At 39.6% G+C, this 26,435-nt stretch overlaps 1 protein-coding gene across 3 annotated transcripts in view; it reads right to left on the bottom strand.

Annotated features, from left to right (window-relative positions):
• LGSN (lengsin, lens protein with glutamine synthetase domain) overlaps window positions 1-26,435 on the bottom strand; it is a 68,434-nt gene that overhangs the window by 21,225 nt on the left and 20,774 nt on the right. For 2 of the 3 annotated variants that reach the window (XM_059835814.1, XM_059835815.1), the window contains exon 1: window positions 2,104-2,133. The exons of the other annotated variant lie outside the window; for it this stretch is intronic. In XM_059835814.1, coding sequence (XP_059691797.1) covers window positions 2,104-2,133 — 30 coding nt within the window. Of the gene's footprint in view, window positions 1-2,103; window positions 2,134-26,435 lie in introns of those variants that run through there. 3 annotated transcript variants of the gene reach the window in all.

Genomic DNA, 26,435 nt, shown 5'->3' with positions numbered 1-26,435 from the left:
AAATTATGTTGACATGTGATATTATTCACATTGCTACTTTCAAAAGTAACACAGTTTCTCAAAGTATTTCAATTGCTATGGAGCCATAAATGCTGAGGAACTTTCTCTGACCCACTTTGGCTGTTACCAGGTTACCCTTTACAGCTCCCCTAGGTTGGTACAGTCAAGTTTAATTAATCTTTTTCTGTGGTAATGAATCTCAAAAACTCTTGTCTTAACAAGAGATGCTGCTTAAGACCTTAGACAACAGTGCTCATAAAGCAAGTATGCCCACGCCCAAGCACTTTCTCTGCCCCTTCCCCTGACAGATGGAAAGCATTGCCCAGCTGCTCCCCCAGTAACCAGGCAGTGAAGGAGCAGAGGGCACAGGAACAAATTATCTAGTGCTGGGAATTAATGCAGCTTCACTGGAATCACTGGAGCTACATGGATTTGTACCAGGAGGGAATCTGGGCCATAGAGTTACAAGGAGGACAACACAGACATTTCCAGGGAGTAGCCCAAGTCACATAGAGGGGTTTTGGCTCTTGTGTGCAGTGCTAAAACAATGTGTGCTATGATAAACAGACACTGGTGGCTTGTAAGCTAGAGACATGAAGATCACAGCACGTTGTCAAGATATTGCTGTGACTAATTTCTCCCTCAGTGACCTTGTTTGATGAAGTGGTTCTTTGAGAGTGATTTACTGCTACAAAAACCTCCCAGTGAAAGACCTGCAAGTTTCATAAATATTAGGTACACGTGATTATTTTGCAGTTGGAGAAGCTGAAGCACAAACTTGCCATAGGTCACAAGAAGATGTGTGGTAATATTACGAGCAGAAGCAAAGTCTTCTTCCTTCTTTGAAACTTTTAGATATACTCAGGATTATTAACGTACTTTAGGTGAAAATGAATGGAATGAGTTTACCTCACAATATTGTGTCACCTATTTTCACATCTGACATCTGCCTTTATTTGTTGTTCCCATCCAAAGCCTTCCTACTATATATGCAACTATTAGATGAGCTCATCATGGTCATTGATTCTCTTGCTGCCTCAAAGCAGCAGAGTTGTTTTTGTGGCAAGTTTATTTGCAGATACGTTCCCTTGGACTATGCCACCTGCACCATGTTAAAAAAAAATCCCTAAAGTAAGATACAGTCTCAAAATGAAGAAGCTGATCCTGCCTTCACAGTGATTTGGGACCACAAAATTACACTGGTGGTGTCATCTCCAATTTGCAGCGGTGTAAATGAGATCTAAAAGCAGCATCCATTTAACAGTTGACTAATCCTCAGGAAGACATTTGCAAGGGAATGGACTTAATGTTCTACAAGACTTTTATGTCTAATTTCTATGACTCATTTCATATACAAAGATGGTCTAGGAGGCAGTCAGTGACTCAGAGTAGGTGCATCTCTGGCTTATAAAGTATCCATTTTTTCACCTTGATAAAAATGTCTAGGAGCCTCAGGAAGTCTGCCTGCACCATCGCTTCCAAGCCACATTACATCTTTCTCAATATTTCTAATGAAACATTTTAATTTCACATTTTCACAATGAGACCTTCTGGACACTACTCAAAATAATAGGTACATCTTTTTTTTCTTTTTATTTTTTACTTTATTGAAAGTATATATGACAACTTCAGGACCAGAATCTGTTTTAAAATGCACTTATATAGAAACTGAGCAGCTCCACTTAGGGCTGGTAGCCTGACTCAAGAGTGTCACTTTCTAATTCAGGTCAGACTCTGGTCCACAAATTGTAGTGCTTTCATTCGCATTAATGAAGCCAATCTGTTTTCCCACAAATATTAACGGGATCAGATTTTAGACCTCTATTTCTGTTACTGTTCATAGAGTTATAAATGAAAGACATAGTAAATTAAAAAGTGTTAGATTTGCTTCCTAAAGCAAATGGGGTTTATTTCAACTTAAACAAGAAGTCTTTCATTGACCTGCATTTGCTTCAGAATTAGACCATGCTCAACATAGGTGCATGAAGAGCCGTGCACACAATCCACAATAAAGTATTCACGCACTTGAAATCTTCAAGTGGATGCAAAAAGTATTTTATATCAGTGTATCTGCTCGGAAATCATTCACAGTCAGTCTCTTACCTGCTGAACAAGGTCTTCCTTTTTGTTCATGTCCACTTCATTCTAGTTCAGGTCACCATTAGAAATGGCCTAGTAAAAATCTAGTAGAAAGACATCCTGTATTTATAGGCACAGATACAATAAAGGTTAGTTAAAACAGAATTGCTGTAAAGTTCTTTTCCCAGAAGGCCACGCAGATGATGAACCATAAAGAGCAACCCCAACATGTCATGGCCAAGAGCACCACTTTCTGGAACAGCGTTAAGGTAGTAAATTGACAAATGCACATTACTAGCTGCCTGCCTGTCTGGAAACAAAGACAACCGAGTGTAAAACTGTTTTGCTCAACTTTTGTCCTCACAAAAGGTTTTTGTCCTGTAACAAGCCATTTATGTTCTGGAATAGAAGCTATTGTTAGGCTCCTTAGAGGTAAACCCTATATTGGGCATTATAACAACAGTAAGTTATTGAGGCACATGGACAGGGGTTTGAAAGGCACAGCACACTGCACGTACAACATGCATTACTAGCCTGTTATTCTAGGTGCTTGTATGTTGTTAATTAATATTGGTGGATCCGTATTAGCATTGTATTGTATTAGAATTGGGGGGAGGGGTCTTTTTTTGCATTAGATCTCTAAAAATATTTCAAAGATTAGACAGTTAAGCTTGTCTTTCTTATGCTTTTTTATTTATCAGATTTAACATGAATTCGAAAGACTGTGTTTAACTGACACTTCATTCATTCAAGTTCCTTTAGCTGACATAACATTACAAGATGAGCGTACCGTGTGTGCTTACAGCAGCCCTTCCTGACAACTGGTCACTCAATAAACTCAGGTAAGCATCATGTTAAGAATGGCATTTTAACCTTGAAAAAATGCAAGTTTAGCAATTTTTTATACTTATAAAAAATAAAAAAATCGAGTTTGTTAAAATTACCCCATTAAAATAATGACTATGGGTTAGGAGCTATAGTTCACAAAAATCTTAGGCATCTCCAGTGAAATTCGTAAATACAGGTGCCCAAGTCCCAAACTGAAAAACATTCCTCATCTTGGAGGCACTGAAAGGCCACAGATCCTAACTTTGTGACTCCATCTGCGCGATTTCTGTAACTGCCCCTATTCTGAACTGCCACACTTGTCACAGAGCAGAGCAGGCAACAACTGAAAGTTTATTAGTATTCAAAAAATAGGCTTACTTTAGAAGACTTGACATTTTGTCAAGCAGACGTTAAAAAAAATCAATACCCAGCACACTCTATAGGACTGGGCTCCTGCAAGACAGATAGGATGGAAGTCAGCATTTTGCTTGCAGAATACTTTTTCCAAAAAGTTGCTCTCAGACTGTCATCACATAACAGTTAGCACAATTGCACAGAACCCTTTTTTAGGCAACGTGCAACTGTCATAGACCTATAGCTTACCATGGCAGAGTTGCTTGTCAGTCTATGTTGTGATGAGCTCTGCCAAGAGGAGAACAATTCTGAGCAGGACTACTCAGACCAAATAGTCTGAGAAGCAGAGGCCAGGCAGAAACAGGTATTTTTTCCGTTTTGAATGCAAGCCTGAAAAACCTCAGCTCCTATTTTGAAAAAGACACACTTAGGTTAAAAATCTCATTTGTCAGAGCAAGAAAAATATTTTTCACAACAAGGGTGGTCAAACACTGGCACAGGTTGCCCAGAGAGGCTCTGGGATCTCCATCTTTGGAGATATTCAGAACTTGACTGTGCAAGGCCCTGAGTAACCTGACACGACTTCAAAGTTGGCCCTGATTTAAGTGGCAGATCAAACCTGATGACTACCACAGATGCTAACCAGCCTAAATTATTCTATGATTGTACATCTGACTCATTTATACATGTTTCTAATGAACATCATTGCATTTTTGCAAGTACAAAACACGTCTACCATACTTTGCATTCTGTTCTACTCTATTCTGCTAAACAGAACATAAAGACAGGAAAGAACAACTTGTGCCTTAAAGAGTGTAGTTTTTGAGGCACCCGTCTGGAAAACACCATTAGTAATGAATAATCTTTTCATTAGCACTGGAAGGATCAGTTATTTCCCTCTCAAGTGCCTATTAGAGCCTCCTAAAAACAATGTTATTTTGTTTCATTTTGTTTTCTGGACAGAGTGAAATAGGAGAGGGTTCTCTGCCAACACGTGCCTGTGAGAGGCTGCTTGTTTCAGTAGAACTGTGCTGACCAGAGAAGCTGAGAATCTGATCCAGAAACTGGTGGAAGCCCATTTCACATGTACCACAATACACTGACTACTGCAAAGAGCACAGTTTGTTCAGTTATACTCATCATCTTCCCACCTTTGGCAAATCTACTGTATCTGCGTGAGGAATATCCAGGTTTTTATAAAGAAACTGGCTTTTATATATGGATTCAGAATGACATTTTTGGTCAACAAGCTTTTGCAAAAACCTGCTCTCACATGGATGTGAGAGTATCGCTTTATAAAAACAAACCTCTCTACAGTCTTTCTCCAAAAAAAGCCCTAGAGAAGAAGGCATCCTAAGAGGGAGAAGAATTCTGTTAGTATCCAATAGAGAGATGGGAAGATGAAGTGAGCAGGACCATGTTTATTTTATGTTTATCATTGAATTCCACGTGAGAGGCATTTCTGTTAAAGGTAAGTGTATTATAAAGTACAGAAAAGTTTATAATTGTACAGAAGTCTTTTGTAACTACTTATCTGTGCCTGATGTGAATGGCCATTGTTAAATGAGACAACAGCTTCCAGCATCAAGATGCAAAGCTAATAGGCCTAGAAAATTAAGGTGGGCAGAAGATTTTGGCGTTGGCCACCGAAGGAAGGGTCAGAGAGTATGGAATGACTGCTGCTTGATCAGGAAAGCACCTGCGAGAAACATCCGCACCACCCCCATCCCACTGACCTCGGCTCCTGGCAGATGGATGGGTGGGTGGGAGCAGACCTGTTCCTCAGGCTCTTCCTCTTTCAGCTGGTTGTTCCACCTTCCTTCCCCTCCTCCTTTTCCACTTGATTACAGAAGCACCTTTTCCAGTCTTTAATCCCTTCAGGTGGGTATAGCAACTTTTAGTTCACCTTCCTTACTAAGAAGCCTTGAGATGGTTTCAACCTTAACATTAGCATAAGTCTGTGCTAAAAATGTTTTTTACAACTTATACTGGCTACAAAATCATATTTATCATCGTTATTAGTAAACCCAGTTCCTCAATGGAATATCATGTAGTCTAATATTTTGATAGCCATATGCTCTTTGTAGTATCACTGGAAAGGCAGCCTCAGAAGAACAGCCCATAAGGGTGTTTTCTGGAGGAAAAGCAGAGATTTACATAAAATGATCCCTTTCTTTTAGAATGTAGAACTGTTTTCATGAGTTTACGTAATTATTTAATTGAAATATGCTGGGCTTCAACCACAGTTTATCAAATACTAATCTAAAAACCCAGATACCACACAGACCAAATATCACAAAAGTGATCACTTCATACTTTAACTACTGATACTTTGTATGCACTGTCTATGATGAATAAGTGGTAATGAGAAAGTGCAAACTGCCCATTATCCCATTAGCGGCTCTTCAGCAGCTAAAAAAGAGAGACAGCTTCTCTGATGACAGCTAGTGCACCAAATAGCTGCCAGCTCAGGGGAGCTTTCTGCTGGCAAGCTGCTAGCAACCTCCATACACACAACTTCACCATCACTGTGGCTTAGAACCACGTCTGATTCCAGCTACCGATGTCAGGGTTTTTTTCATGTATTTTCTAAAAAAAGAGGTTAAAATTACCACTGCTTGTACTTTTCTCCCATTCAGATTGGTCTTCTAGAAGAGGAAATTTCTATGTACTCTGAATTAACATAATTTTAAGCAGCAAAGAATCAGGCCTCAGGACATCCACCAGGAAACTTTTTTCCTCTCCACTAATGTAGATTACCTTCAGCTGTTAATTTCTGTGGGTCCCCTGAAATGATTAAATTGTTCAAAAGAAATTTTAGAGGATACAGATTTTGTATCTGGGATAAGTCTTGGAGAGTGCCTAATACTTCTCAGGTTGGAGGAAGGGAGGATTACATCCTCTTACCTACTCATAGGCATGGAAAATTTTTCAGAATAATTTTATCACTCTTTTTTATCACCTAAATTTTATGGCACGTGGCCACTCCCATTTCTGATTCTGTCAGGCATACCAAAAGACACCTATCCACCCTGACTGGCTTCAAAAATAGTCCTCTCCTTAAAGACAGCTAAAGTAGGTAACTAAAGGTTAACAGAAAAAACAGTTCAAACTGAAAATTGTTTCCTCCAATTTCAGAAGCCTTAAAAATAAAAGGCCTTTTAAAGACTTACAGTATTCTTAGAACATACGGAGATTTCCAAACTGGTGCCAGCTGGCTAGTGCCAGCTAACATCCATACTACACAGTACTGTATGGATATACAAGCTAAGATGGATTTTTTATAGACCTGTCTCAGGAGGTTTTGAGAACAAAAACCCTTGAGCTTCCCAGTTCCAAGGCTGGCAATTACATGGCCAGCAAAAGGAGATATTCACTAAGTCTCTCCCTCACACCATAAATCTATAAAATTCTATACTAATACTTAAAGGCTGCATTACAAACCCGAAGGAGAACTTCGAACATCGAAATCCTTTCAGGAAAATCTAACCTAATGTGTTTCTTCACCAACAGGATATATTTCTGGTTTTACATCTAACCCTGTGCCCTGCCATCATTGTTAAACAACTTTGTAGTTTGTCCTGCACAAAGTGTCTTTTTCTTCACCATTTCTTCACAGCGGACATAAAATATTTTTCAGCATCAAGATTTGCAAAAGACTTCAGATAGTTAAATTCCAGTTTATTTTGCTGCCTAGTCATATATAAAAATAGAAAAATTATTAGAGCTTGGAGCTGTACTGATCCTTACTCAGTTACTGTAGCTATCTTTCTGCTAGGTCCTCTTTTAGGATTTCTTCATATGGTTTTCTCTTTCTGCATTCTTAAAAGTATGCCTTCACTATATGTGACTGCACTTATCCAGTATCTCCCATTTACTGCCCAGTGATTTATACTCCAGTTAGGTAGCTAGGCATGCCACAACAAAGCACTGCTCATTCCTCTGTTTGCAGGTGCCAAAAGGTAGGCACAAATGGTACTCACAGACGAGGACAGGAGTGAAAAATTGGCCTAAGATGTATTAGAAGTCATGAAGTTAACTTTTACATCAATGGCATGTATAAGAAATATTCTCAACAGGTAATAAGCAATTATTTTATACTCATAATAACTACAGCTGTCAAAAAGGTTGATTATTTGAAACTGTAGCACTATTTGTGCTTCAAATGATGCTCTCCATAATTTCATCATTAAAATGAAATGCCAGACTTTATTACACTTTTTCCAGTTCTTGGTCTTTTATATCTCGAATGTGAATATTTGAATTTTATATTTGAATTATATTTTGAATTCAAATATTTGAATTTTATACATCAAATGTGAATATTTGAATATATATCAAATGTGAAAACAAAATGCAAGGGCCTTTTATTTACTTTACTCTTGTCAACACTTTTGATTTATTTTCTATACTGAAATTTTAAAATTACTTTTCAAACTATAAAGAACCACTGAATTCACTGATCATGAGAAGCCTGTCAATCTGTGAGTCAAAGTGATAACCTTAGACAAACAGACAAGCCCTTGTGAGTTTGTATCATTCCTAATAAGAGGAATCAAATATTTTTTTCATCCTTTCCATTGCTTCCTCTGTCTTATTAAGTAACTGGAAATTTCTTTTATCTATTGCTTTATTTTTTGCTTTCATTCTCTGCCAAAAATAGAATTTCTCTTCCAGTCTGGAAGCCAGTCTGTTCTTCATATATTAAACAGAGCCTTATGCCAAAAGTCTTCCCTCATAGTCCAGCTTTTACCTGCAAAGCATATGCTACTTTACTTGCTCCTGCACATAGCTGTCACTGTAATAGAATTTGAAAAAAACAAGTTACAGAATAATATTAAAGGGTTTAGACAGGTGATGAAGAATATTAAATCAGAACCAAAATAAGACCACAGCTAGGACAAGAGTTCCTGTGCCCCTAGCTCTGCCCAATACATGTTCCTCCTCCTCCTTCACCACCACTGTGGCAATATATGCTCACTCCCCTCTCAGTCACACACTGCCACAAAGCAGATGTTGCAGTGGGTGAACAGCCACAGAGCTGTGCAGCAGCTAGAAAATTGTGTCCGTGGTTTCCCATGCCTCTTCCAGCACGGCACCAGGCGGCAAGGCTGCCTCGCAGCTCATCACACCTACCCCATGCTGAGACATAACCTGTGATGAGGTCTGGGGAGGGAGACCAGCAGGCAAGGTGCGAGACACTCCTCCCAGTGAACCTTACAGCTGTACCTGGCCCTGCAGACTATAATTAGCAATTAATCTTGATTAAATTAAATCCAGGTAATGCTTGAATTTCTAATCCTGCAAAATACGTCATGTGAGCGTTAGTAACAGTATTCCAGTTTTACAGCTATCCCTATAATGCTGTCTAGCTATGACGTACTCTGAAGTGAACTGGAAGAAGCTGCACAACAGAAGCACCAACACCACCTTCTGCGGCAGCTGGGATTTTCCACATTAATTTACCATGCAAATTCCTAGCAGATGTAACAGATGTAACAGATCTTGATGTTGACTCATCAACACAGCAGTGTCACAGGCTGAGGTGCTGTAACTACTGCATCCTGTGTAAACTCTTGATAATTCTTTCCAGAACCATGCTAATTCGGGAGGCCATGAACTCATGTTGGAAGAAGGTTAGATGGTTACCATCTGCTGTCAGCGTGGACAATGACCAGTGCATCATGATTTGATTCTTGTGACCTCTTGTTACTTGCTACCACCCTCCACAGCTTTTTCTTTCCCATATCCGGTTGGTCTTTAAGAGCCTTTTCACATTTTGCCTACCAACACCATTTTAGCGGAAGGATGGGAAAAATTCATTGTCCTCTTATGGCCTCTATGGCCTCCAACCTCTTATGGCCCTTGCCTTTGTTCACATGTCTTCCATGACCTCCAGGTTAACACAACAAGACTCCTATTATGCCTCAATCATTTCAGTTTTTCCAGGGTCACCCCGACACACAGCCCTGGCTGCTGCAGAAAGAGGAGCAAAATGACATTTAATAGCCTTGGCCTTCCACTTAAACTTAGGAAGACAGTTTAGATGTGCCTCCGACACAGCTTCCAAATTCTCCCAGGTTAAACCAAACAGCAGACTGCAAGCTGCCACTGAAATGCAGTAACACTACAATGAGAGGCGCTCCATGGCAATACAGCTGTGAAAGGAGAAACATCCTTCAAGTACACCAGGAACAGCTGGATCCAACCTCCTTGAAGTGTGCAAATATTTCAGCCAGCCTGGTAGATGACTTGTCAAGTCTTTTTGCTGAGGAACTAGCAGTGGTTTCATAGTACACAATTATGCGAATCACTTAAAGTAATGACGTATACCATAGGAAAATTAGGAAATTCAGTATGTAATCTGAGACTATTAACAATATTCATGTAAGTCATTCTCCAGTTCTGAATTTTCTAATTGCCTGTCCAAAAAATACATATAAATATGTATATGGTAAATAAGGAGAAATTAATTGTCTGCTACTTTCATTTGTACTTATAAATTGGCAAACAAAAAAACCCCTACATATTTGCCCACATTATGCACTTGCTTTTAAAAAAAATCTTTGTATCTGCTGACTTTAGGGTCTTTCTCAGGTAACATCTGGAATCTTAAAGCAAACCTAAGGGAAATTATCTTTAAGATTATCCCTGCAACAATTTTTAGCATTTCATAGATGGAAAGGAATTCTGTACTGGGTGATTATGCTTACTTAGAACTTTTGTAGTTCTGCTGATTAAAACTTGACCCCAGCTTTGTTAGCCTAATTACCTAGATCTTTTGATGTGTTTGTGTTATTGCACCATAACTGCAGTATTCTTTATTTTTATCTCCTCAGTAAATCTGCCCCCTATGAAAATAAATTCTCCTTTACACTATTTGCATACACAGAACACTCTGGTTTACTTGTTGTCTTCATATGTACTTACTTTTTTTTAGTAGATCATTTGTGTTGTTCAGACAGAAGGCAGCACCTACTTTTCATTTGTTCAATAAAGTGTACTTATCTAGGGGATGGTAGATATGGTTTCAATTCAACTCTGCCTGAATGGATTTAAATATGCAATTCTACAATCTATATTGATTCCCTTAGCAATCATGTTCAAATGCTTCAAAGATGCATCAGGGGAGGTTCAGACTGGACATTAGGAAGCATTTCTTTACTGAGAGGGTGGTCAAACACTGGAACAGCCTTCCCAGAAAGGTGGTCAATGCCCCCAGCCTGTCAGTGTTTAAGATGCATTTGGACAATGCCCTTATTAATATCCTTTAACTTTTGGTCAGCACTGAGGTGGTCAGGCAGTTGGACTAGATGTTCATTGTAGATTCCTTTCAACTGAAATAGTCTGTTCTGTTCTGTTCTGTTGTGCTCTATTCTATTCTATTCTATTCTAAATCAGGCCAACAGCTGCTGTTGCTAAAGGAATAGGTGACAAAGGTACTTAAACTTCCTTGTTAAAATTGTTCCACTTGATGCAAACTACAAAATCATTGGGTCAGATAAAGAGAAGAAATACAAGCTTAATTCTATATATCATTAGTGAGAGACTCTTATACACAGCGGAAGCACCAGGTTTAATCTCTGCCTTGGTAAAAATTATATATTTTATGTTGAAGTTATTTTCTATCTAGCTTTTCTGCCAGGCAGGTTTTGAATTCTATTAGCATGGAATAGATGGTGTGGGGTCCTTCCCTCTGGGTGGTATCCTTTCAATTCAAGGGGATTACACTGTGATCTCAGTCGCACCAATGGGAACCCACTGATATCTACAGGATTTCTCTTACATGATTGGGATGACATTAGTAACTACACTCCAAACCAAATACTTCAGTATTTTAAATGATTATATGAAAAATATGCATCAATGGCCTTTCTCTTCCAGTCCACATAAGCTCTCGTCTGAAAGAAGGAAGGGAAAATCAAAAAGTCATTCCAGGTTTAGTCACACTTGGACATATATAGTCTTCAAACGCTTTCCTAATTAGGACAAGAAAACTAAACCAATCATAAGAATACAGGTGCAAACTGATCACAGCTCTAAAAATGTAGGCCTAGTTATATGAGTTTAACCAAAATTAACCTCCAAAATCTAGTTTTTTCTGGGGATCACTGAAATCAGAATATGGTTCTGATTTGCTTATAGAGAATCAACGGTATTAAGCAATTGTCATGTTTTCCTGAATTCCCATAGGGAACAGTGTAAAGACATATTATTAACAGCACTCAATGGTACTATGACAAGTGTCACAATAGCTTTTGTATTTTCTTGGAGCCCCAGTGCCCCATGGCAAGAGAATTTCAGAATTTCCGCTTTCATTTAAAAAATATATTTCTATCTCACGTTTTCAAGAAAGCCTTGAAAACAAGCCAGTGCTGGAGGAAACAGTTTCTTTGAGAGTTTGGTGGTTTAGGGGGAGGTTTTTTGGTCTTGGTTTTCCTGTTTTTCTTGTCAAACCTTGTGCTAAACTAGCCTTAGCTATGGCTTCTATTTTATGGTATCCAGATTCAGTCATGCACAGCTTCCACTAATATTAATGGGTCTGCCTCACTGATTTCAGTGGCTCAGTTGACACTATTTAGTCCACTCCAACCTGATCTGCACTGATCTGGCCTAGACAGTGCAGACCTGACTACTTACTGCACCATTGCTTTAGCTCCTTTGCTACCCACACACCTGAGTTTCCTTTCAGGAGAAGCAAGGTCAAATGGAGGGTGACATACACCCTCCTCTTGTCCTGACACGGAGTCAGGACACAGCCAGGAGCACACCCAGCAACGAAGACTATGAGCAGTCTGCAGGGCATTCTTGTCCCACAGTTATATATACCAAAAAAGGAGCATTTTTAGCCTCTTCAAGGTTATATAAGGAGGATGGAGTATCAATCCATCTGAAAAGATGACTTAGGCAGGAGAGCGGCAAAACAAAACTATACTGAATTGGGAATCTGTTGGGCATTATACCCTTCAACTGCAAGTGAAGTTTTCTGTCCCAAACCAATCAATGTGACAGAGATCGAGAAGACGACGTGCTCTGTGTTGTATGTGGAAAGAAATCCTTCTGTTAGATTTTATAGTCTGGCACAACAGCCATCTCTGCTGTACCAGGGTCAGCTGAACTATGGAATTATATGAGTATGTTAAGCAAAACATAAATCCCAGTCAAATTGGCTGGTTTAACAATAAAAATGCTAATTCTTTCTGTATGAAGGAAAAAGCTACTTGCAATGCATATTAGGGGCATCAATGAATAACATAAAAAGGTCATAGCTGTCTCAAAACCCCTTTCACCTAATGACTTGTATGTATAGATGATACTGCACCCCTTTTATCTGCTAGCGGTGTAACGACTGAATTTTTTATTCTTGTAAATCCTCTTCCCAGTCATCTGAATATTGTGCTTTTTCCCCCACCTTCATGTTTTTATAAAGAGGCACTCAAAAGACCCAAAGAATATCACAGTAATGTTGAACATTTAATATATTTCTACTCATATAAAGGGATTTTTTACCACATGAAGCAATGATTGTTCCTAAGCCAGTTAAAAGTGCTCATGCTTTTAGATACAGGGATAAACAGTAACCTTTATGTTTTCAAGGTTGAGGTCCAGGAATTAACTGCATGTTTTTGATACCTTTAATGAAAGTTGTGTGACTAAAACATTATTCAGCTCTCTACAATCACCACACATGAGCCTGGGGAGAGAAAGAGCAAGAGGATCCGTGAAAAGAAGATGTGACTTTCTAGTTAATTAAATTGTGCACCCACAGTCACAATGTTTTTCCTTTATTTATTCATAACTATGCTTGGAATGTTTTTTAATCAGGAATCCTTACCGTAATTTTAGAAACAAGTTCCAAAATCACCCTAAGTGATACAGACACTCAGCCTCACCCAAACCACTATGATTGAATGAGCTTGCTTGATTACATGGAAGAAGGTGAAGAATTATATACCTATTTACACAAGATAAAAGACAAGGGCACTATGTCTTGTAAAGCACTGTATCAAAGAGCTCAGCTTATATCAGATCCATAGTTTTCATACTGATTATCCAAAAATGGCCTAAGAAATAGAGCATCTGAAAGTAGGTCTCCTTAACGTCTTTCTTCAAGGTAGGTACCTAATCTCTTCTTGCCTTTATACAACTTTAAAATCCCTTTTCCTCTTATGGAAAAGATTCTTTAAAATACATTTTTGACCATGTTCAGCCAAGCTGAGACTCAATACCTGAAGTTACAGCAATGCAGAAGACGTAAATTGCTGCAAACCACAATACACATTCTAAAAATCTGAATCAACTCCATTGGTGCAAATGACAGCGGCACTAAGAGCACACAAAGGTATACAGCAGTGACTGAGCATGATCATGGCTAAGTCTGCAGCAATGCAGGTAGAAAGAGCATAGTTAAGGAGGACACAAGAGCTGCCATTTTATTAGGCTTTCTCTGAGTCATTTTCCCTTGTTTCTTCTTGGCGGGCAGAGTATCTACTAAATTCTGCTGTCTCCTCCTCCAGCGGTGTTTGAAAATGTTGTCAGGTGATAGATGAATCCGACTGAAGCCAGGAGAGCTGCATGCAGCTATACCTAAGAGATTTTTAGTCAAACATTTTCTGTATTTTATGTTTTAAAAACTTAAAATAGTTCAAAGCACGTTGATGAAAAAAGGCCAGAATAGAAGTGAGTCTTGTAGGAATGAGACCTTTTCAGTCATGGAAATCTCTGGCAGAATAGCCTTCCAGATAATTAGGCAGAAGGGATAATAGAATACTAAATTCCTAACCTTTCAATCCCAACTTGTAATTTAACAATGTCAAATAAACAGAAAATAGTTGTCATGTTCTCTATTTGCATTAGGTGGCACCATCCTCACAGATTTATGGTTTATGTCAAAAAGCTGTAAAACATTTATTCTGAACTTGAGTATGAAATACCTTGGTACAGTAGGCACTTGATTTGCAAGCAATAGGAACATCTTACATTATTTAGACAAGAAAAAGTACTTCATTTCAGCATAAAAGAAATCTCCATTACTGAAGAAAAGCTGCAAAGAATAGGTAGCAAGAAAGTAGAAATGCCAAGGGATTTACTAGTAAACCTTGCTTGGTAATAAGTTTATCATTAAATCTGCAATGCACTCTCCATCTCTAAACAGGTACTGTTCCCAGAAAAATAATAGCTAAAACCCACTTATGATTCAACTTATTTAGCTGGGTTATGATAATTTGCCAGGACCCTTACATTCTTCAGTTATTAATGGAGGAATTTCTCAAAAAAGTTGACTGAGGTTGCCAATTCCATTTTGTAACATTTGTCACTATTTCACAGTGTGGTTCTCCCCATGTTAAAATGAAGTCAGAACTTTTAAAACACTTTTAAAAAAGGAATGAAGGAGGGGGTAAGTGGCGACAGCAACCTACATGTCAGGCAAGGCATGGACTTCGGCATGGATATCCAGTGCCTCTAGGTGGTACCCCAAAACCAATGGTAATATGTAAGAAGGTTCCCCGACTCTGAAGAAACAAAAACTTTATATATTCTTAAACACATTTCTGCAAAATGTTTTCACTGTGATGTACTTCAATACATTGATAACAGTGTTCCAGCTGGCTGTAGTCCTAACTATTCCCACGCCGTTAGTCTTCCATCACAGTTGAAAATCTCATTAGAAAGAAATTCTTACAAGACTCATGACACTAGTGTTCCTGGTCCTGAGGAGAACTCTTGGAAGAGCTGTACTTGAAAGCTCGGGATTTAGTTTTGCCAAACTTGGAAAAATAAATACAGTCAAACAGATAGGAATGGATGGATGGGAACTGTCTAAATATTTCAGGAACTCATAAGGGGTGTTACTTTCTATGTCATTGCTCCATCTCTAGTTTAACACCCTAGCAGCTCATGCAATCAGTTTAAGTAACCTCTCCCTCATGGTCTAAGGAGTTGTGGTCAAATTTCTAAAGGCAAATAGATGCTATTGGAAATTTTCGTCCACACATCTTATTGCTCTTATTGCTTATGATCCTCTAATACCAAATTTCCCCTCAGTGAAAGCTTATGCCATTTATCAATGCTCACAGAGACAGGTGACCCAAACAGCCTGTGACTTAAATGGAAGTTGGATAACAAATTTTTTTTTTTAAATTTGCTGAGGACCCAATATGCAATTTTAGATACCCGGCAAAAACAGCCTCTGAATCCTAATACAACTGGTGCTAGTGGGAGGGCTTTGCATAAGCTTTAAGATTTGACCCAGTAATGTTAAATATTCTTCCACTCTGTTTATGTCCAGATAAAAAAGCTATGATAATTTGAAGTTATGATTCAGGGTAGGTGACTTAGGTAAAAAGCATTTTAAGGTATGGAAGGCCCTAAATGCCTAGCCTTAACTGTGTCTTGGGATGACATCATGCAATGGCAATGCAATTATTATTAAATGCATCATAGTATTTCAGTCCCAGGTAAGACTGGACTGATTACAAGACACAGTCACTCTGTTTTCTTGTTCATGTTGCTACTTCAGTGCTGAATTAAGCTTTGAATAACGGATCTATTTACTAAAAAAAACTTGCCTCAAATAAAAGCAACAAAAGTTAGAAAATATTGCAAAAGAACAGAGTATACTCTTTCTATTGCTCTCAAGGAAACTGCATTGGTATCAATGTTAAAGGGTTTTCAAAGACCTGCAGAAAATCTTGCTGAAAATACTTTCAGGCAGCAAGGATTACCAACCAGGTCACTTTAAAGTGCCTTTCTGAGTTTCTTCCTACTGTTTGTAAGGGTCTTTACAGAACACATGTAATGAGATTTTCAGCACCGGTAAGTCAATTGCAGAATGGAAACATGTAGCTGCCTAATTTATGGCACTCATGAAAGTTACAAGTAATCTGGATATATTTTCAATAGAGCAAACCACAGTAGGCCTGGAAAGCAGATTTACTCCCACACACCTGTACGTATCTTACACACTTACCAAGCTAATAATACTGTCCATACCTAGAAGAAGGAGGAAAGAATCAGAGGCTTTTTTCTGTAGTATACTGTTACTGGGACTGTATCTGCAACTGTAGAAAAGAGACTTGGGTATAAAAAACAACCATATGAGTTAAAAGTAGTTAATATGTACAGCAGCATATACTGCAGCAGAGAACATAATGAATGTTTGTCATCATCATGCTGCAATTTTGCACATTAATTTGAGTCAGGTAATATTAGTGGATTCCACAAATGCCATTTATCATTTGTCATACTTGAAGCAAACATCCCCGAGGTTGAACCACTGAATTAAATACTCGTTATCTATAATAGGAAAGGAACTGGACAGAGTGAAGTTAACTGTGCTGCCTCTGATGCCTTATAATACACATACCTAGTGTTTCTACCCTGTCCATTGAAATACCACTGGGTCAAGGCTCCACAAATAGATTTATATATTGTCATTACTGTTCTTTTAATCAAGCCTGTGAGGATAATTCATACCCTGATAGACCTCCAGACAATGGTATGGAAATATCCATCTGCACAGCAGATGAATGGTCTGAAGGCATATAATGAAATCAGTTTGGGAGGCCCTCTAATAGTGCACTCATGACCCATCACTCTTCCTGGCCGACAGCAGACTATTACAACACTTCCCACCACCCATGAGCCTGACATGGGTTTGGTACATGCCCACCTGCCAGGTGGCATGCCACTGAGCAATGCCTTGGCACAGTTCAGGGCTTAGCACAGGCCAGGGACCATTCCTAATAAGTGGCTTAGATGTGCCAAATCCATTTTGGAAGGCACAAGAGATTAGACATAAGGGCATGAGTCATGCAGTTCCAGTTAACCTCAGGATCCAAGAGCTGTTCTTGGCCATATTCATATACCGGTTTACATTTAGGCTGACAGTCCAATGGGAGAAAAGGAGGTAGAGATGATATAGCACATAGGAGGCTATAAAATGTTCTAGCCTCCTATGGCTCTTCAGCCTCTGGGCTATGAAATGCCTATGATCTGTGCCATGAGCCTTTGAAAGAATTCAGTTGCCAGATTGTTTCCTGCAACTCTGGCAATGCTGAGGGACTCGCCTCCCTGTGCCATAGTCCAGAGGTCATTATTTAGCAAATCCTGAGCCTCTGTAAATTTTTTTAATAAGTTGAACAACATTGGCATAGATTGGTAAATAAAAGCATTGTGTAGACGTAATTTTGGCCAATCTTCCTCACTGCCTTATCAGGGCTGTTCACACCTACCATGCTTCTGCCTTCTCCAAGCTGGTTAGGTACCATATCATAGGCAAGCTCTTCTTTCCCATATGCAGTCCAGAGGTTCAAACTCCCATTCACAAATAGCTCCCTCTACCCTGTAGTTACTTTTAATAATGAATGAATACTCTTTGAAGACACCTGCCTTCATCTTCAGCAAGTACCTGACTGCCCTTCAAAAGGCATCAAGAGAAGGTATGAGGAAAGACTCCCTATGTGCTTACAAGAACAAAAGGAGGTGCCAAATCCCCACTTCTTTGCTACTGATTCAGTGCAATTTAGAAGACAGTTTTTTCCCAGCTGTCTGTATAGCAGACTGATCTAGTCAAGCATAAGGACTCTAGGTGTAAGAGCCCAAGGTAAAAGTCATTACAAAAACAGCAAAGAAGAACCCGACCTTGTAATAATGAGACAGTGACTTTGCTGCTGTCAGGCTACACCTGCCTGGAAAAAGGATTAACACAAAGAGTGGAACAGGTGCTTAAGCACCTCATTAGTGTGAGGATCGTTTGCAGTATGACCATTCTTGTTCTCTGAGATGTGGAAGAGAGAGAGAAGAAACTTCTGCTCAAGAGGGACAACTGCTCGCAGAGGAGCACCAGAGCCTAATACTCCTTGCCACACACTGCCCCAGAATCTGCAGGTTCAAGGGATACTTGTTGGGAGAGCTATGGAGAATGAATGTTCCCTCCTTACTGGTTCTAGGAGCGAAAGAATAGTGTAAAATGAGTGCCAATGATACTTTATATCAGGGCAGCAGTTGCTTTTATAAATTAGATAAGTTTTTATAAATTGTTTCTTAGAAGCTAGGTAAAAACATTGTTACTAGTCATCAAAATCATTGGTCACTACCTGGGCTGAATTTATAACTATGAATTTTAGGTAAAAAACTCATCATCTCACTATTTATCCTCCATACTAACCAAATCTTCCACTTCTACTCTCTCCCAAGACATACCAATATACAAATAATACTGGTTAGTAAAAATATATTTTCCTGATGCTTTTCACATTAAAGTAATAGTTGGATATTGTATATGGAATGATGCAAACATATGAGGTAAAGACCCAGAATAAACACAATTCAAGCAAAATTAAACTTCATGCAGTGTACATCAATCTTTGTTCATGAAAAAACCAATTTTATTAGGTATATCCTACAGAAACTAAGGATCATTGCAAACTTCACTATGCAAGATGGGTGTCCACTGCCTTGCCTTCTCCAGTGTAAACACACAAGAAAGGAAGGAAGGTGTACCAAAACAAAACACCATTCAAAATATACAACTCCCTCCTTGACAAGAAGGTAAAAAAAAAATGAACTACTTGCAAAGGATGTAAGCACATTGACTGAATTGCTTGACCTTGTGATCCTTATTGCAGTGTTGGGGTAATAGAAAAAATCTTTATTAATCTACACAGAAGACAAAAACACTATAAAGATACAGAATGACTATTTAAAAAGTTTCAAAGTTAAGAAATCAGATGTTAAATAACACTAGAATGAAAGTTTTCTATGTAGACTTAATTCAATGTCCTGGTATGTATGTAGTATATAACATTCTTTATACTTACAGATAAACATCCTAACTTTTCCCTTTAGGTTTCCACAGGCAATTTTTTGTACCATGAGAAAGGAGAATCTCCAGCATCTTGAGGTCCAACCTCCAGAGACAAATATTGTCTGACAACTTTTCTGCTATTTCTTCTTTAAGAATTCCTCTGCTTTTCCTCTTGCAATGTCTCTTTCCGTCTCCATCACCTCTCTCCCTCCATAATTCAAGGTATTACACTCCTTTCCTTGTTCTCCTAGTCCCAACCTATATTCCCAGCATGTTTGTTCTAGTCTCTTTACCCAGTCATCCCTGTTTTCTTCTCTCAGGCTCATTTCCGACCCTAACACATAGGGTCCCACCCTTCCGCAGTTGGTCTCCAGGAAATCTTTAGGCTCCATTATGCAACTGTGCCTTACTCTTCTCTTTCTTCCCCACAGACCCCGTCTCACCCATCTCCTTTTCTGCAATTCTTCCCTTTCTCAGCCGCGCACTATTCTATGTTGCTTCCCCTTCTATGTACAGAAAGCCAGTATAGGGTTAAAAGTGGCCCAGGGCATGAAGAGTTTTTCTGAGTTACCCCAAAGACATTGACTGAAGCATATTTACTCCGTGGAGAAAGTACACATAAAGCACATCTGGTCAGCAAAAGGTAAAGTAACAGCTTAAAGTAGCAATGAAGTTTGCAATGATGCTTAGTTTCTGTAGGAGCTATCTGAAGTAACAGTTTTCTCACAACTTTCCTGAACCTGTATGAATTGCAATTGACATAATTATTAAGACTTCAAAAATATTTGGGAGGATTTTCACAGATGTGATGGAAGACTTCTTTTTTACATGAAAGCTATTCCTTTGCAGAACTTAAAATCCCTGCTTCAAAGCAGGGTGGTGCTGGAGCATTTCAAAGACAAGACCCTGAAGAATTAACATGAGCAAAGTGGCACTTTGTTCCTAGGCTCATTCACGGAGGGAGCTGAATTATTTGGCTGAAATATTACGGAATTCAGCCAGGGGCACAGGCAGGGTATGAAAAGTTCTGGCTTAAACTCAGTGCTTCAAAAAGGTATAAACAACTAAAACCAGTATTGTATGGGAATGGAGGCTGTCTTCACCAGCGCCTTCAGTGGTGCATAATAAGTGATGCTGCTGGCACCATGCGTAACAGACACACAAGAGTTCTGACCCTGCTTCTTCTCTTTCCATTATTGCAGCAGAGAAAAGGATCTTTTAATAGAAACTCCAGAATAGTTTAAAAGGTCATTAATGACCCATTTTAGATAATATTCATTTATTCTCCACCTAGCATTCCATTTTAATTAGGAGCTCAACCAGGAAATAAACATCATCTGAGGGTGTTCCTCGCATTATTTGCCAGGACATCTCCAAAGCAGACCGCAGTCCTCCCAACCCCTGAGAGACAAGGAGAGGTGCGAGGAGTGAGAGGTGCGTATCAGCCCTTCCTGTATGCCAGCTGAAGTTAACAAGATGTACATGCTGCTGTGACTCAGCAACAACAAACCTGCAATTTCCTGCAGGCTTCGGGCATCTGACATCAGAATGACTCAGCATCCATATGGAGAGTCGAGCAGTCCTTTGCACAGCTGCACCAGGGCATCTCTAAAAGAATTTAGGAGAAATAACTGTAGTTTTCAAGGTCTCCTTTTTTTTATAACTTTTTTAGTTATTGCAGTAACCTTCCTGTGATTGTTTCAACAGTGAGATACTGCTGCACAGGGCTGGTTGTGGCTTCACAGCTCTTACAAAAGAGTATTGCATCTCCTTCTCTGAGAAGTTCTTATCACACCATCTTTTCCACCAAATCTTTGATATTTAGCAATACTAAAATAACTAAATACACAAATATTGTAAGGTAGGAGTCATCACTGAATTCTGGTGAAAAGGAACTGAGCCACATCTTACAGGCTTGGGCATTTTTCATGCCTAAGAATGAGAAGCAGATCACACTTCACCTAGTAAACAGCCTGCCTTCGGCACCCAACCAACCCCACGCTTCCTAGCACAACCACACAGCGAGCCTGATGACCTCCAATTCTGAGTGAGGAGTAGGAATTGAAAACATATGCTAAAACAAGCAAGATCGCTTCACCCGTGCTTTGAAAGGAGGCCACAGCTACCCATCCTCAATCAAGAAGTCCCATGTAGAACACAAATTCACTCCCCAGAAGAATCACTGTGTTTCTCTTTCTCCTTCAAGAGAGCATTGAAGCACTAGCAGATGGACTCATATTCCCACAACTAATAACAGACTCCTATTGTCCAAAAGTCAGATCTGTCAAGTTTTGACATCAGTGATGTGAAAAACAACTGAGGGTTCAAATCCGTTGATGGAGATTCTTACACTGTCACATAACAGAAGTAATCTTTTCAAACAAACAGCTAAGGAATTAACTTCAAAACTAATATGCAAAAAGAATATTACTTAGGTTGCAAGTTCTTTTCCTGTCATTTACTTTTTTAGGTGCTGCTGCTCCTAAGCAAGCTCTGCTTGTGCTCTTAGAAAATAGATATTGGCCAACTTCAGTCCAGATGCTGGAGAGTCACTTCAGCAGTCACTCCAGCAGCCGCTTCAGTTGCTTTAGTCTGCTCGACTTAAAAAGCACAGATGAGTGCTTGAATGTGTTAGCTTGGCATCACACTACCTTAACACAGCCATACAACTGTGGGACCACAGCTGATGAGTGACCATCCAGCAGGGAATGCAGGCTGAGGAACTGAGGTCTGACACTGGAAGTTAGGAAACATCAGATAAATTACTTCCTGGTAAATTTTATTCTGTCCCCTCATGCAATTACATTTCAATACAGCCTTTAATTATGTAATCACATCCTATTCTTCCCCCTTTTTTGCCTTTTACGATTAATGCAGAAAATGGATTCCCATAGTAGCTAAATTAAGGTTTCAGAGGCAACTGTGGGTGTAGAAACCCCCAGCTTCTGTGCAGCCTGACCTTTCATCCTAAATCATATTTAGAATCTTCATTCCTTACTGGATGTGCGGGAAACATGGTGACAAAGGATGAGGAAAAAGCTGAGGTACTTAATGCCTTCTTTGCCTCAGTCTTTAATGGTAAGACCAATTGTTCTCCAGGAATCCAGCCCCCTGAACTGGAAGATAGGGACAGGGAGCTGAATGAAGCCCCCCACAATCAAAGGGGAAATGCTGAGCGACCTGCTACCCCACTTAGACACCCATAAGTCTGTGGGACCAGATGGGATGCACCCAAGGGTACTGAGGGAGCTGGCAGAAGTGCTCATTAAGCCACTTTCCATCATCTACCTGCAGTCCTGGCTAACTGGGGAGGTCCCAGTTGACTAGAAGTTAATAATGTGATGACTGTCTACAGGAAGGGCCAGAAGGAGGATCTGGAGAACTACAGGCTTGTCAGCCTGACCTCAGTACCAGGGAAGGTTATGAAGCAGATCATCATGAATGCCATCACGCAGCACGTACAGGACAACCAGGTGATCAGGCCCAGCCAGCACGGGTTCATGAAAGGCAGGTCCTGCCTGACCAACCTGATTTTCTTTTATGACAAGGTGACCCACTTAGTGGATGAAGGAAAGGCCGTGGATATAATCTACCTAGAATTCAGTAAAGCCTTTGACAGCATTTCCCAAAGCATTCTCCTGGAGAAATTTACTGTTCATGGCTTGGATGGATGCACTTTTCACTGGGTAAAAAACTGGCTGGATGGCCGGGCCCAAAGGGTTGTGGTGAATGGAGTTAAATCCAGTTGGCAGCCGGTCACAAGCGGTGTTCTCCAGGGCTCAGTTTTGGGGCCAGTTCTCTTTAATATCTTTTTCAATGATCTGGATGAGGGAATCAAGTGCACCCTCAGCAAGTTTGCAGATGACACCAAGTAGGGCGGGAGTGTTGATCTGCTCGAGGGTAGGAAGGCTCTGCAGAGGGATCTGGACAGGCTGGATCTATGGGCCCAGGCCAATTGTATGAGGTTCAACAAGGCCGAGTGCGGAGTCCTACACTTGGGTCACAACAACCCCATGCAACGCTACAGGCTTGGGGAAGAGTAGCTGGAAAGCTGCCTGGCGGAAAAGGACCTGGGGATGTTTGTTAACAGCCCGCTGAATATGAGCCAGCAGTGTGCCCAGGTGGCCAAGAAGACCAATGGCATCCTGGCCTGCATCAGAAATAGTGTGGCCAGCAGGACTAGGGAAGTGATTGTCCCCCTGTACTCGGCACTGGGGAGACCGCACCTCGAATCCTGTGTTCCGTTTTGGGCCCCTCACTACAAGAAGGACATTGAGGTGCTGGAGCGTGTCCAGAGAAGGGCGACAAAGCTGGTGAGGGGTCTGGAGCACAAGTCTTATGAGGAGCAGCTGAGGGAACTGGGGTTGTTCAGTCTGGAGAAGAGGAGGCTGAGGGGAGACCTTATCGCTCTCTACAACCACCTGAAAGGAGGTTGCAGAGAGGTGGGTGCTGGTCTCTTCTCCCAAGTGACAAGTGATAGGACAAGAGGAAATGGCCTCAAGTTGCTCCAGAGGAGGTTTGGACTGGATATTAGGAAAAACTTCTTGACTGAAAGGGTTGTCAGACATTGGAACAGGCTGCCCAGGGAGGTGGTTGAGTCACCATCCCTGGAGGTATTTAAAAGACGTGTGGATGAAGTGCTTAGGGACATGGTTTTGTGCTGGACTTATCGGTGTTAGGTTTATGGTTGGACTTGATGATCTTAAAGGTTTTTTCCAACCTAATTGATTCTATGATTTTATATTTTTGGCATAGGTTTTTTTATATGTGAGTTTATATGAACTGATAACATCCAAGTCAGGTGAATTCTGTGTCCTTTACCACAGCTTTGCAAGTGGCTAGCAGAGGCAGTCTTTGCTTTTCACGCATCACAAGCTTGAACTCCAACAGGCATTGCCTTGTGAAAAGTTCCAGTGTTTGGTTGGTTTGTTTCCAGAAGAAAATTGCTTCTACTAAACACTAAACTGTGATCATTTTTCATGTGAGATGTTGCATTTTCACTGAAAATCATGAAAGAAAATGGGATACGAGCAATTGAGCTGCACTTCCCACAAGGCATGAAAGTAGCATTCCACATAAAAAACCATCGTTTTAAACATAAAAGTTTGAGGTTGAAAATTGATGAGGTCAGGCTCAGACCTTCAGCATCCAATTTTTCACTAAAACGCCAAATTTTCTTGGAGGAAAGAAAGTCAGTCCTCCTACTAATTCTGCTTCCAAGTGGCAGCCAGCACTGTTTGAAAATGTTACTAGGCAATGGCAGGACAGCAGAGAACGAATGAAACAAAATTCTTTTCTCAATGTATTTTAACTTGCATTTGGATTTTAAGAGAAGAAACTGTTTCTAGTTTTGTTTACTTAGCCTGTTTCAGCTCTTTTGTTTATAGTTATAATGAAGTTCTAGGGGCAGGATGAACCCCCTCGAAGAACACTCTGTTTCTGTCCCTGCCAATCAATTGCTCCAAAGATTGAAAACAACATTGTTTTCTTTTTGGCAATTTAAGAAGCTTTGATATTTGCTGTTTATGTTTAATGCCTGTTTAAAAGCATCTTTTCCAGCACACCACTAACCAGACCTGAAAGCCTTTTGCATTGTTCTGAAGGGGTTTATTCATTCTGTTTTGATCTATGGATAGTTAATATGGTCTTGATCTCAGGTTTGCTCTTTATTGAACTAGGCGACTCACCTATCATGGCTACTTCTATTCTGGTCTGTCCATATCTTCAGCCTGTTTTTCTGGGTTTGCCTGCAGTTTGTGCTTGGCTGCCTTCAGGCAGATGTTCTTCATTTCAGCTCCTCTTTTCAGTCTCATAACTAAGCCTAAAGTGAGAACATAAAAGAAACAAAATACTCCAGGAACATGATGAAAAACAAAGCTTTCTTGGCGGTCATTAACCTGTGAACCTTTTTAATCAGTCAAGGAGATTCGACCCTACCATGGAACAGGGGAAATATTTGAGACTTATAAAGTTTTATTATGATACAAAATTTTGGCTGATGGGCTTTTGTATTAAATTCTTTCATGAATATTTAGGAAAACAGATTTTTCACTGTACAGCCCTGAGACTTTGTTATGGCTTGCACCAGACATCCTGTGCCTGGAGCTAATAAATAGCTGCAATATCAAAATTTAAAAGGGAGTTTATTTAAAAGATTCTTATGGGACTCCACCTTTCCAAAAACCCTTCATGCTACTGAAATGCCTTTACCCCACTAAAATCAGGAGTTTTATCAGAAGTGCCTTGATGCAGATGGCCTATACTATCTCATTGCTGTATTAGTTTATGGGACAGGGAACCCACTGCACACAAGAGGCTCTAACTAATCTGCTCAAGAAATGCAATTAGTAATTGGGTTTACTTATCTGAATCAAATCCACTACTAAGCACTGAATATGTCTCTTTCAGAGAACCTCTGTTGCTTTGTGGAAACATTTCTTGAGAAAAGCATTCTCTTTTTATGGTCTAGTTACAAGGCGTTTTTTTTAATTATGGTTCTCATTTTTATTATTATGAATATAAACATTTGCATTAAAACAGGATTTTTATTCTTTGATAATTATTCATAACGTCACCACTTTTTTACATTCATTTAACAATTTTCATCTTTGAAGAGCAATAAAACATCTGTTAGTTACTACTAAATGGTTACTATCTACCATAATACTACAGCATAAATGAATTCTTTTTCCATGAACATCATAAAGGTATATGTGACATTGCAGTAGACTGTCATGAAAAATACTACTTTCACACACATGTTTATGATAATTTTACATGGGAGACAAATGAGTGCCAGGAGTAGAACTTTCACACAACTGTTTTTAATAAAAATGAATTAAAAACAGCACAGCACAAAAACTTACTGACCTTTGCTGCTTTCAGACTACTGTTGCTTCCTGCAGTCCTGCTTTGGAGTCTTAATGTCATGTGCAGGAATATGGATACTGCTTGTAGAAGATACAAAAGAAAAAAAAAGCAAATCAATAACTTTTATTTTACTAGCATACTTGTTCTCATTTTGTTACACAAGTTGGTGCAGCCATTGCAAAACTGCCTCAAAGAAAGAAGCATTGTTAGAAATTAATTTTCTATGCAAATAAAACATATTGTTAGTTTTCAGTGAGCAAAATAACATTATGAAAATGTCTCCATCTTTGACATTTTTGTGCCTAATGAAGCTTCAGACACTTAACATTAATTTACAGAGGCATAATACTGTAATCAAAGCTACTGCCCTTTTAATCTTCACTTTTTCATAATGAAGGTCTTGAACCCAGTTTTTAATTTTCAAGTCCAGTCTATTCTTTTTATGAATACAGACTAACTGCTGCCAAGGATGTAAGGGAGAAGTAGAGGCCATAAC

Source organism: Gavia stellata, chromosome 2 (genome assembly GCF_030936135.1).
Source record: "Gavia stellata isolate bGavSte3 chromosome 2, bGavSte3.hap2, whole genome shotgun sequence".
Lineage (NCBI taxonomy): Eukaryota > Metazoa > Chordata > Aves > Gaviiformes > Gaviidae > Gavia > Gavia stellata.
The sequence above is the reverse complement of the archived record's forward strand: the minus strand, read 5'-3'. Positions and strand labels throughout refer to the sequence as shown.